The 13,301-nt window shown below is 36.4% G+C and overlaps 1 protein-coding gene across 2 annotated transcripts in view; it reads left to right on the forward strand.

Annotated features, from left to right (window-relative positions):
- Positions 1 to 5,441, forward strand: part of GPR155 (G protein-coupled receptor 155) — a 44,810-nt gene extending 39,369 nt beyond the window's left edge. The window contains exons 15-16 of one of the 2 annotated variants that reach the window (XM_035007732.1): positions 1,009 to 1,146; positions 3,437 to 3,522. In XM_035007732.1, the coding sequence (XP_034863623.1) occupies positions 1,009 to 1,146; positions 3,437 to 3,482 (184 nt within the window). In that variant the 3' untranslated portion in view covers positions 3,483 to 3,522. Of the gene's footprint in view, positions 1 to 1,008; positions 1,147 to 3,436 lie in introns of both variants that reach the window. The other variant, XM_035007731.1, reaches the window with a different exon arrangement.
- The last annotated feature ends 7,860 nt before the right edge of the window (positions 5,442 to 13,301 follow it).

The raw sequence follows: 13,301 nt of genomic DNA on the forward strand, positions 1-13,301 counted from the left end.
AAAGTAAAATGAAACTTGGAAGTGTATTTAGAAATGGAAATAATAGATGGTGTGCCCCCAAAGGTCTGTATTTGACAATATAGGTTCTCCTTTGACAATAGGATTTCTCTTTCTATCAAACTGACAATTTATAGAAAACTTAAATTCTCTTCTTGCTAAACTTTTGTTTTTTATTTGCTTGGTGAAGAGTTTCTTTAGATTCCGATTGGGAATTTCTTTATAATAACTGATAGTGTGAATATAATAATGAAGTGGGAATTCTCCAACTTGGGAGTGGCAGGAAAGGGGGGCACAAGTCTTTGTATATCCTCATTTGTTTTCAAAGTCAAAATTAGTAGAAATTAGAAGTACTAGTGGAATTTATCCAACCAACTATATAAAAAGTACCCAGTATATGGTCACTCTTCTTTCTTCTCCTTCTTCTTTTTTGTCATCATTAACATCATCACATTATTAAGATGTAGTTGCTAGGGTCATAATCATTTCATTAAGGAGGAAAAGTGTAATAGGAAAGTCATTGAACTTAGTTAACAGCTTCATAATGTTGATCAGGTAAAATAGTCAACAGATCTATTGTCCGAGGTGACAGAAACAGAAATGTGCTGTATTCCAGATCCTAGTATTTGTCTCTTTGGTACTGAAATTGGAAAATGATTAAATAAAATACTTGATCTCTGTAAGTAATTTTTGCAACTTAAAACAGTAGAATGTAGAATAAGAAAAGACCTTCATTTATTGGCAGAAACTGAAATGGATCAAATATGTCAGGAGGGTTTATAAAACGTTCAAGTCTCAAGTCTCCCACCCTGCCTCACCTCACCCCCACCCTACCTGCTTGGACCAGGAAACCAAGTGCAGGTTATGTCTTTGCCTCGGAGACTAATGAGATCTGGATGTTTTAGATGTTAGCTTTGAAAGAGCCATGTTGATGGGGTGATAAGCAAGAAGGGGTTTTCTCTCAGTGCTTTCATTTCCTTAAAAGTGGCCTCCATAAATTTTGGTTTTTAGACTTGAATTCCTATGGAATAATAAAGAGACAGCAGAAAACAGGGGTTCTCCTGTTCCTGAGGAAATAAAAATGACCTGTCAGCAATTTATCCATTATCACCGTGACCTCTGCATCCGAAACATTGTCAAGGAAAGAAGGTAAGTACAAATTCCAGATAATTATATTTTAGATGATTAATTTTGGTTTGTAACAGGCTAAGTAATGTGGTTTTAACTAACTACATGGTTGTTATTTCCAATAGCATGTTTACATGTAAAAGTGAAAATAGCTATGGGTCAGTGTATAGTTTAAGAATCAGAATATATAAGATTTTTACACTTTCTAAATGTTATATAACTGCCGATTTCCATATAAAATGTGAAAACTAATTTAGAATGAACCAAGGTGTCGTGAAATATTAACATTCACTTCACGTTGGCCATTAGTGTCTCACAAAGCTATGAGATACACTGGATTTAGAAGTGGCTTTCTATTCTCCATCTCCTAGCGGTATGTTATTTCGTATTATTAATGACATTGTCAAAAAAATGAAATGAAATTTGTATTTTAATTAATTTGGCTGCTTATTTTTCCCTTCAAGTCCTAATCTTCAGTCTATGACATCATATTTATTCTTCTAATCCTCAAGGTATGGAGGATGCAGCAGGAAATGAATGTTAAAGTGCCATGATTTTTGGTTGTCATAAAAGAGGAAAAAAAACACAACATAACCAAATATGTTTATGTGTATAACTACGTATTTACAAATTTATGCAGATTACCATTCAGGGTGATATATTTAACCTCTTATGCCCGTATATTTTATTATAACCAAAAGGAGGCCTGGTATAGCTAGTGGAAAGGGGACTCACTGGTTGCGCACCGATACCAGAGGCCAGGTCCTGAATCTGCCACTTACTAGCTATGTGACGTCAGGCCAGTTCGATTCTCTAAACCTTTGTTTTCCTCTTATTTGAAGTTAGATAATATGTCTTTGAAGTGGATAGCAAAATCTATATGATGGTCCAAGCTCAGTTTCTGGAAATGGTAAACTATGAAGAAAAGTTAGTTTCTTACCCTTCAAGAGCCAAACAGAATTACTTCAAAGTTCCATCTGTGGCTAGTTCCAACAATTTACAGTTGTTTTTTTTAAAGGAAGAAAGGGCACTCCCCTTCAGAGAGGCCCACCGTGACTGCCTACTGTCAGAAGCATGGCTCTTGCTTCTAGCTGAGCGGACACTGGCTGATGGGGCTGCTGTGCGTCCTATGTGACGGCACATTCTCGGCATTCTGTACAGTTCCATGCACTGCGCTTGGAGCTTCCTGGTCAGTCATCAGGAAGCAAGTGCTATTCAGTTGGTGTCTGGGATTACAAGGTGTTTGTTAGGCTATAAGTTAAAAATCAACAAGCAGGGAGAAGGATCAGACAGAGGTGGTGGTAATATTCAGGCTTTTTTTCAAAGTGATGTTTGCATGGCAAAGCATAAATTATCTTATTACTAAGCAAAATACTGATGTTAAAATATTTTGATTTATGTACTTGAGAAGATTTTTCATGTATATTAACCTCTTTTCTAATTTTTCTATGAAACGCTATACTCCTTGGTGGTTAAATGGTCTAAAATGTTTGTCACCGATTTCTCATTTCATCTTGATTTTCATCCGCTGTTTCCTGTTGTCAAGCACTTCAGGTTTTACAGCTTGACTAATGCTTGTGGACAGATTCATGTTGTCTCTTACATATTTGTATGAAAACCTACAGAATTCATTGAACTGGTTCTTTAACATTTCCCTTCCCCTTATTTATTTGTTCATACGTGAGGTACCCCACATTTGCATTAGCAAGACAGATTTTAAATAATCAAGAAATAGATTCATCATCAAAGTACATTTTAAAGACCTTACATTTGTAGCAAGACAGATCACACTTATTCCTTCCTTACTTCCTAATGCAAATTCTTGACAAGCATATCAGTAAGAATGTCTTGCTGCTGAAGACAAGAAGAAAGACTGTTTGTAGGCACTGTGATAAACAGAAAATAATGACGTTTGATTTGAGTAGTTTAGTAAAAATAGTCACTTCTTAAGAGCTTGTAAAAAATATTATTAAATGTTTCTGAGACAATTTAGTTACTTATTATACCTAAGAGTATAACTTATAAAATGAACACTATTCAGCTGTCTGCAGAATGGATCTGATCATAAAAGACCAGCTACTATAAAAAGAATGCTTCTTCGTAGATGCATTTACTTATGTCATTTTTTTTACATGTTTCTGTTTTCACAAGCATTATTGGCATATTTTATTTTTTTCTGGTGGATCTTTCTAGGGTCAGGTGAGTTAACAAACCCTTTATATTCAGAATAGTTTCATTCCTGCCACACTTTTAACTATCATGCTGTGTTTCCCTGTCTCCTGTTTTTCCTTGCTTGTCCTCTATCATGCAGTGCTGATACCGGGTTTACAGAACATATGGGTGAATCATTCCTTTGACATACAGGTGTGGTGCAAAGACATCTGTCGGGACCTTCTGTGGCTGTGACATGGTGAACTGGCTCATTGAAGTCGGCCTTGCCTCCGACCGCGGGGAAGCTGTGATATATGGAGATAGACTGGTGCAAGGGGGAGTCATCCAACATATTACCAACGAGTATGAATTTCGGGATGAGTACTTGTTTTATAGATTTCTTCAAAAGAGCCCTGAACAGAGTCCTCCTGCTATTAATGCAAACACACCCCCACAGGAAACATATAAAGAGATTGAGCATTCATCCCCATCCCCTAAGACCTAAATTATGAGGGAGACAACCCTGGGCCATACTCCAGCCCCAGATCTGTTTCTTGTTAGCTGTGTGACCTTGGGCAAATCATAATCTCTCTGAGCCTCAGTTGCCTCTTCTGTAAAATTTGGTGAGATGTGTTCCCACCCCATGTGAACATTTTGTGATTTCATGTCTATGGAAAACACACAGGAAACTGACTTAGGAAAAAGAGAAAACCAAGTCAAAATTTAAAGTTCTGATAATAAATATAATAATTACTATAAACTAGTTATGCCAACATTTTAAAACATTGCTCCCCACATCTGTTTGCTATAATTTCAAAGTCAACATCCAATGTACTATTGCTTTAAATTGCCAAATTAGGCAGGTATACTGCTGGCAGGAAATGGACGTTAAATTATGATAACTTTGCACTTATTGATAGCACCTCCTGAAAAAGAATTTTAATGATTCTGATAAAAGGCCTTCTTATTCTCTTTTTCCCGTTTTCTTGACAAATAGTACTCATTAAAAACTAGAAGTTTTTAGATGAACTAGAAGTTCATCTTCTCTTATTTTTGTATCCAAAATACTAATCTGTGCCACAGGAGGCGAAGAAGAATCACCATAAATATTATCTCCAAAATCCATCAACAGAAGTCTAATCTTTAACTTTTGTACTAAAAATAATTTCAGCAGTTTTGTTTAAATTTTATCAACAAAATTATTGTCATATATCAATTCTGGTGTTTGCACAAAGCATCACAGTGCAGAAGGATAGCCCTATCACTTTATTCCCTGTAGTTAAAAAGAAAAAAAATCTATATAGTTCAAGTCAAGATTTAAAAATTCTAAACCTAACATCCTACTTTTACATCTAGAATTTAGCCTTTTTAAAGTATCCATGTATAAAAATCTATAAACTTGAAAATTATTCAGTGTTGCCCTCAGATAAGCTTTATCTTCAATAAATTAAAAAGAGATCTATTCACATGACCTTTGAACCTCTACTTGTTAGGTGTCAGTACTGGTTTAACTTATTTAAAACATGTTTCAAGTATTTATTTTTCTCATACTTTTAATGTCTCATGTAAAAGCCATTTAGAAAATAATTTATAGATTTAAATCATTGCCCTTTTAATGCAACAAATATGTAATTTTTTAAAAAAATCTGCATGGAAGCCTGGTGTATTTAACAAGTAAATTATACTTTATTGTGTAGTATTAACCTGTACCAACTTTATGTTATGATTAGGGAATGGAGATGTTTTTTCAGCAGAACTATCTTGCGGCAAGACCCTTTTTTTCATATGACCACATTATAAGTCTCAGAATGCTCAGGAGTAAGCACAAAGCCTCACTGTTATACCAGGAGACTTTTATAGTGACAGCAGTACAGATATTAATTCACATGCATGCAGGCAACTCAAACTGGAGAATTTGTTTTGTGAACAAGTCATACTTCACATGTTCTGTTATTTGCATGAAGGGAATGAGCAGCATCTTTTTCCATGGGAAACACTAAGAGAAAACCCTGGATCTGACTGATCTGAGGTTTCAGATAAGCAAAGGCTTTTTAGGGATGTTTTTAAGATTATGGATATGCTAATTTTGTTAAATGAAAATATTTGTAACTTTTACTCTCACTGACAAAGCGAGTTTCTCAATAAAATACCTATTTTAACTTGCATTGCCAACATCTTTTCTTTGAGTAATCTGAAAAATGCAGAAGCCATCACAGAGGTCTTTTCTATACATTTTCAATTTTTTTTTTTAAGATTTTATTTTTTTGAGAGAGAAACAGAAAGAGCACAAGCAGGGGGAGGGGCAGAGGGACAAGGAGACTCCCCACTGAGCATGGAGCCCATCATGGAGCTCGACGTAGGGCTCAATCCCAGGACCCTAAGACCATGGCCTGAGCCAAAGTCAGACGTTTAACTGACTGAGCCACTCAGGCGCCCCTCAATGTTTTGTTAAATGGGTCTCCTGAGGGCGCCTGGGTGGCTCAGTTGGTTAAGCGACTGCCTTCGGCTCAGGTCATGATCCCAGGGTCCTGGGATCGAGTCCCACATCGGGCTCCCTGCTCAGCAGGAAGCCTGCTTCTCCCTCTCCCACTCCCCCTGCTTGTGTTCCTGCTCTTGCTGTCTCTGTCTCTGTCAAATAAATAAATAAAATCTTTAAAAAAAAAAAAAATGGGTCTCCTGAGATTGTTCCATTCTTCGTGACTCTATGCATGGGGATCTATATGCATAGGGCCTTGCTCAATTATGCACTCAGTAAGCACTTTTTGTTAATGAATCAATATGACAGAGTCCTTTGCACATTTCATAATATTTAATATGCAGGGTCACAGCTGAGAAAATTACCTGATAGAATTTTGATTTAAATCTACCCCTTTTAGGTGCCTGGCTGGCTCAGTTGGTAGAGCATGCAACTCTTGATCTCAGGGTCATGAGTTCGAGCCCTACGTTGGGTATAGAGACTACTTAAAAAAAAAAATTACGCTTTTAGGCTAATATTCAGTATGGTAAGTTGTTCATTTCTTTGTTCTGATTAATTCCCTGAATAGCTTTTGTTTAAACTTCAATAGTTTTGGAATAAGGTAGAGTGTGCTTGGAATTTTAAGAATAACGATTAATGACATTAAGTTTGTAAAAGCAAGAAAAATGTAAAACTATTATTTTATGTTTGCTATGTAGGATATAGCTCTTAGTTTTTGCCCCTTCAATTCTCATATGACGTTAAATATTAAATTACTTTAGACCACTGGTCGTAGGTAGTCAAGTGATGTCTGATGGTTGGAAACGCAGTTTAGGATCAGAAATGTAATCACCATTCTTCAGGAAAAGGTGAGATGATAAATTTCTATGATTGGTATGAGAAAAGCCTGAAGTAATTAATTAAAAAGAGAAAACATTCACTCTGTTTAATCTGTTTTTGGCAAATTTTACAAGTAGGAACTAAATTTCCAAAATTCTAGGCTGCATAATTATTTCTAGGACAAAATTTTTGGTTGATCAACAAAACTAAAAGACAATCTACTGAATGTGAGAAGATATTTGCAAATGACATAACTTAAAAAGGGTTAGTATCTGAAATATATAAAGAACTTACACAACTTGACACCAAAAGCCAAATAATCCAATTAAAAAATGGGCAGAAGACACAGACATTTCTCCAAAGAAGACATATAGATGGTCCACAAGCACATGAAAAGATGCACAGTATCACTCACCATCAGGGAAATGCAAATCAAAACCACAATAAGATGTCATCTCACACCTGTCAGAATGGCTAAAATCGAAAACAAGAAACAACAAGTGTTGGCGAGGATGTGGAGAAAAAGGAACCCTCGTGCATTGTTGGTGAGAACTCAAACTGATGTAGCCACTGAGGAAAACAGTATGGAGGTCCTTCAAAAAATTAAAAATAGGAAGAAAAAATTAAAAATAGAACTACCACATGATCCAGGAATTGGACTACTGAGTATTTACCCAAAGAATACAAAAACATGAATTTGAAAGGATATATGCATCCCTATGTTTATTACAGCATTATTTGCAATAGATAACCAAGTGTCCATCATTAGATGAATGGATAAAGATGTGATATATATATATATATACACACACACACAATGGAATATTATTCAGCAATAAGAAAGAATGAAATCCTGCCATTTGCAACAATATGGATCTACAGAATATAATGCTAAGCGAAATAAGTCAGTCAAAGACAAATACCATATGATTTCACTCATATGTGAAATTTAAGAAACAAAACAAAGGAAAAAAAAAGAAACCAAAAGAGAAACTGTTACATACAGAGAACAAACAGATTGGGGTTGGGGGAGAGAGATGGGTGAAACAGGTGAAGGGGATTAAGAGTACACTTATCTTGATAAGCACTGAATAATAGATGGAATTGTTGAATCCCTATATTGTACACCTGAAACTAATATAAAACTGTATGTTAATTACACTGGAATAAAAATAAAAATTTTTTTGGTTGAAGATTAATATATAAATTGATGTTTTCACCAAAGATCAAATAAACTAGCTTTCTCTAAAGTACTCAATTTATTAAACTATTCCCTGGGTTTATTACACCGTGGTAAATAATAAACCACATCATTTAAGGGTTAACCAAAAAAAAAAAAAAAACCACAAAAGCTTAATTTCAGCTACTATATTTTTTACTTAAGAAATACGTGAAATTTAAGAAAACCTTAAATTTTCTAAGATATACCACAAGGCATTAATTACCCACATGATTACCAAAACCCAAATACCATATCGGATTTACAGAGTCAAAGTCTCCCAAACTGTTCCTTAATTAATTCACATATCCTTATAATAATCCTTGTATTTAGGGAGGTATTTATTCCCATTTTGAATATGGAAAAAGGCAACAAGTTGGACCTGTGACTTTACACAGGTTACCAAGTAGTACAGATAGATTGTCTCAGTAATTTGCTCAACTTTACAGAGGACTGTATAAGTTATTTCCATCACCACTCGAATGCGCATTTAACATTTATTGAGCATCTAGCTTGTGCCAGTGTTGAATACTGAGCTCACAATGGTGGGAACAAAGACGGTTCCTAACCTCATAAAGCTTCTAGATTACTGTGAAAGACAGATGTTAGACATATAATTACCCTTCTGATCAGGATCACATGTGGTTCTGAGAGTTTGTAACAACAGACTTGACCCTGTGGTATGGGGAAGACTTTCCTAAGGAACTCATGTTTCAGCAAATTCTAAAGGATGAAAGGAACTGCTGACGCAAAGAGGAGCATGTGAAATGAATGGTGCAAGCAGGGGGTACAGCCGTTGTGAAAGAACTGGGCACATTCGAGGATTTGAAAGAGCAGCATAGGAAGAGCTTTTTAAAAAGGGGAAAGCAAATTGAGGCAGGCACTGTAGAAAACAGTATGGAGGTTCCTTCGAAAGTTAAAAATAAAATTACCATATGATCCAGTAATTCAACAACTGGGTATCTACCCAAAGAAAACAAAAACACTAATTCAAAAAGATATATGCACCCCTCTGTTTATTGCAGCATTATTTACAATAGCCAAAATGTGGAAGCAACCCAAGTGTCCAACCATAGATGAATGGGTAAAGAAGTTGTGGTATGTACATATACAATGGGATATTATTCAGCCATAAGAAAGAATGACATCTTGCCATTTGCACCAACATGGATGGACCCAGAGGGTATAAGGTTAAGTGAAATAAGCCAATGAGAGAAAGACAAATACCGTTATTATTTCACTCATACATAGAATTTAAGAAACAAATGAACACCAAAAAGAAGAAGAAGAAAAAAACAGACTTAAATACAGAGAACTGGTGGTTGCCAGAAGGGAGATAGATGGGGGGATGGGTGAAATCGATAAAGGGGATTACGAAAAAAAGAAAAAAACATTGGCAAAACTGTAATAAGATATAGATGGGGAAGATCAGCAGGATCTTGTTGATAGTTGTTAAGGACTGGAACTTAATACAATGACTCTTTAAGAGTTTTAGACTCAACAATAAGAAAATGAACAACCTGACTTTTAAAATGAGTGAAAAAGGGGTGCCTGGGTGGCTCAGTCATTAAGCATCTGCCTTCAGCTCAGATCGTGATCCCAGGGTCCCAGGATCAAGCCCCACGTTGGGCAACCTGCTCCACGGGAAGCCTGCTTCTCCCTCTCCCACTCCCCCTGCTTGTGTTCCCTCTCTCACTGTGTCTCTGTCAAATAAATAAATAAAATCTTTAAAAAAATAAAATAAAAAAATAAAAAATAAATAAAATGAGCAAAAGATCTGAAGAGATATGTCACCAAAGAAGATAGATGGCAAATAAGCATATGAAAAGATGTTCTGCATCATATGTCATCAGCAAATTAAAACAATGAGATACTACTACACACCTAGGAGATGGCCAAAATCCAGAACACTAACAAATGCCTAATGACAAGGATGTGAAGCAACAGAAACTCTCATTCATTGCTGGTGGAATGCAAAATTGTAGTCACTCTGGAAGACAGTGTGGCAGTTTCTTAAAAACTAAACATACTCTTACCATACCATCCAGCACTCATGTTGCTGGGTATTTACCCAAATAAACTGAAAACTTATGTCTACACAAAAACCGGCACACAGATGTTTATAGCAGCTTTATTCATAATTGCCAAAACATGGAAGCAACTAAGATGTCCTTCAGTAGTGAATATCAGCAACCAAGATATCCAGACAATGTAATATTATTCAGCACTAAAAAGAAATAAGCTCTCAAGCCATGAAAAGACATGGAGGAAACTTAAATGCATATTACTAAGTAAGTTAAAGAGCAAATCTGAAAAGGCTAAATACTGTATTATTCCCAACTATATGATATTCTAGAAAAGGCAAAACTATGGAGACAGTAAGAAAGATAAGTAGTTGTCAGGGATTAGGGGGAGGGAGAGATGAATAGGTGGAGAACAGATGATATTTAGAGGAGTGAATCTACTCTGTATGATACCATGATCATTAATACATATCATTATACATTTGTCCAAACCCATAGAAGGTACAATGAGTGAACCCTAATGTAGACTATGGATTTGGGGTGATAATGATATGCCAATACAGGTTCATCAGTTATAGCAAATGTACCATTCTAGTGTGGGATGTTGATAGAGGGGTAAGTTGGAGGTGGACAGGAGGTATGTGGGACTCTATTTTCTGTTCAGTTTTGCTCTAAATCTAAAACTTGCTATAAAAAATATTTTCTTAAAAAGTTTTAGAGGGCAATTCATGATTAGATTTACATTCCTTAGAGATCACTCGGGCTGCAGTGACCTCTGTGAATGGAGATAAAGAACAAAAATGGGTGTAGAAAACAGTTAACTGCAGTTGTCAGGTGAGAGATGGTGCTGGTTGAGTCTAGGGTGGTATGGGAGGAGAAAGAGAAAACATGTTGGCCCTAGGGAGAGAAATAAGATTCAAGTATGTGTCCCTGGATTAATGAATGCACTGCTTACCCTTAGTTTCCTCATATATTAAGAGAGAGAAAAGAGGTATAGGGGTTGGCCAAGGGTCTTCATGATTTGGGGAGAACCTAACACTGAACCATATGTAAGGCAAACACGGAATTAACTGAGTACTTGAGACAATAATCTTTTCTTTTGTAATGGCAGTCCTGTATTAGACAAGAGCAAAATCAGGCAGATTATGGTTGTTATGAGAGAACTTTTAAAAAATTTTTCTTTTTTTTTTTTAAAGATTACTGATATGAGGAATTCTTTTTTTTTTTTTTTTAATTTTATTATGTTGTGTTAGTCATCATACATCATTAGTTTTTGATGTGGTGATCCACAATCCATTGTTTTCGTGTAACACCCAGTGCTCCATGCAGTACGTGCCCTCCTTAATACCCATCACCGGGCTAACCAATCCCCCCTCCCCCCTCCCCTCTAAAACCCTGTTTGTTTCTCAGAGTCCATAGTCTCTCATGGTTCATCTCTCCCTCCAATTACCCACCCCTAATATTTCCCTTCCTTCTCCTAGTGTCCTCCATGCTATTCCTTATGTTCCACAAATAAGTGAAACCGTATGATAATTGACTTTCTCTGCTTGACTTATTTCACTTAGCATAATCTCCTCCAGTCCCATCCATGTTGATGTAAAAGTTGGGTATTCATCTTTTCTGATGGCTGAGTAATATTCCATTGTATAGAGGGACCACATCTTCTTTATCCATTCATCTGTTGAAGGGCATCTTGGCTCTTTCCATAGTTTGGCTATTGTGGACATTGCTTCTATGAACATTGGGGTGCATATGGCCCTTCTTTTCACTACATCTGTGTCTTTGGGGTAAATACCCAGTAGTGCAATTGCTGGGTCATAGGGTAGCTCTATTTTTAAATTTTTGAGGCACCTCCACACTGTTTTCCAAAGTGGCTGTACCAACTTGCATTCCCACCAACAGTGTAAGAGGGTTCCCCTTTCTCCACAACCTCTCCAACATTTGTTGTTTCTTTCCCTGTCCATTTTTGCCATTCTAACTGGTGTAAGGTGGTATCTCAATGTGGTTTTGATTTGAATTTCCCTGATGGCTAATGATGATGAACATTTTTTCATGTGTCTGTTAGCCATTTGTATGTCTTCTTCAGAGAAGTGTCTTTTCATATCTTCTGCCCACTTTTTGACTTGATTATTTGTTTTTTGGGTGTTGAGTTTGAGAAATTCTTTATAGATCTTGGATACCAGCCCTTTATCTGTAGTGTCATTTGCAAATAATTCTCCCTTTCTGTGGGTTGCCTCTTTGTTTTGTTGACTGTTCCCTTTGCTGAGCAGAAGCTTTTTATCTTGATGAAGTCCCAAAAGTTCATTTTTGCTTTTGTTTCACTAGCTTTTGGAGATGTATCTTGAAACAAGTTGCTGCGGGCGATGTCAAAGAGGTTACTGCCTATGTTCTCCTCTAGGATTTGGATGGATTCCTGTCTCACATTGAGGTCTTTCATCCACTTTGAGTTTATCTTTGTGAATGGTTGAGTTTCATTCTTCTGCATGTGGCTGTCCAATTTCCCCAGCACCATTTATTGAAGAGACTTTTTTCCATTGCATGTTTTTTCCTGCTTTGTCAAAGATTATTTCACCATAGAGTTGAGGGTCCATATCTGGGTTCTCTATTCTGTTCCATTGGCCTATATGTCTGTTTTTGTGCCAGTACCATGCTGTCTTGGTGATCACAGCTTTGTAATATAGCTTGAAATCAGGAAATGTGATGCCCCCAGCTTTGTTTTTCTTTTTCAACATTTCCTTGGCGATTCGGGGTCTTTTCTGATTCCATACAAATTTTAGGATTGTTTGTTCCAGCACTTTGAAAAATGTCATTGGAATTTTGATCAGGATGGCATTGAAGGTATAGATTGCTCTGGGTAGCACAGACATTTTAACAATGTTTATTCTTCCGACCCATGAGCATGGAATATTTTTCCATCTTTTTGTGTCTTCTTCAATTTCTTTCATGAGTGTTTTGTAGTTCCTAGAGTATAGATCCTTTACCTCCTTGGTTAGGTTTATTCCGAGGTATCTTATGGTTTTTGGTGCTATTGTAAATGGAATCGTTTCTCTAATTTCTCTTTCTACAGTTGCATTGTTAGTGTATAAGAAAGCAACTGATTTCTGTGCATTGATTTTGTATCCTGCCACATTACTGAATTGCTGGATGAATTCTAGTAATTTGGGGGTGGAGTCTTTTGGGTTTTCCACATAAAGTATCATGTCGTCTGCGAAAAGAGAGAATTTGACTTCTTCTTTGCCAATTTGAATACCTTTTATTTCTTTTTGTTGTCTGATTGCTGTTGCTAGGACTTCTAGTACTATGTTGAACAACAGTGGCGAGAGTGGGCATCCTTGACGTGTTCCTGATCTTAAGGGAAAGGCTCTCAGCTTTTCCCCATTGAGGATGATATTCACTGTGGGTTTTTCATAGATGGATTTTATGAACTTGAGGAATGTTCCCTCTATCCCTATACTCTGAAGAGTTTTAATCAGGAAAGGATGTTGTA

This window comes from Mirounga leonina, unplaced genomic scaffold (assembly GCF_011800145.1).
Source record: "Mirounga leonina isolate KUSES-001 unplaced genomic scaffold, KU_Mleo_1.0 Mir_151, whole genome shotgun sequence".
Taxonomy (NCBI): Eukaryota; Metazoa; Chordata; class Mammalia; order Carnivora; family Phocidae; genus Mirounga; species Mirounga leonina.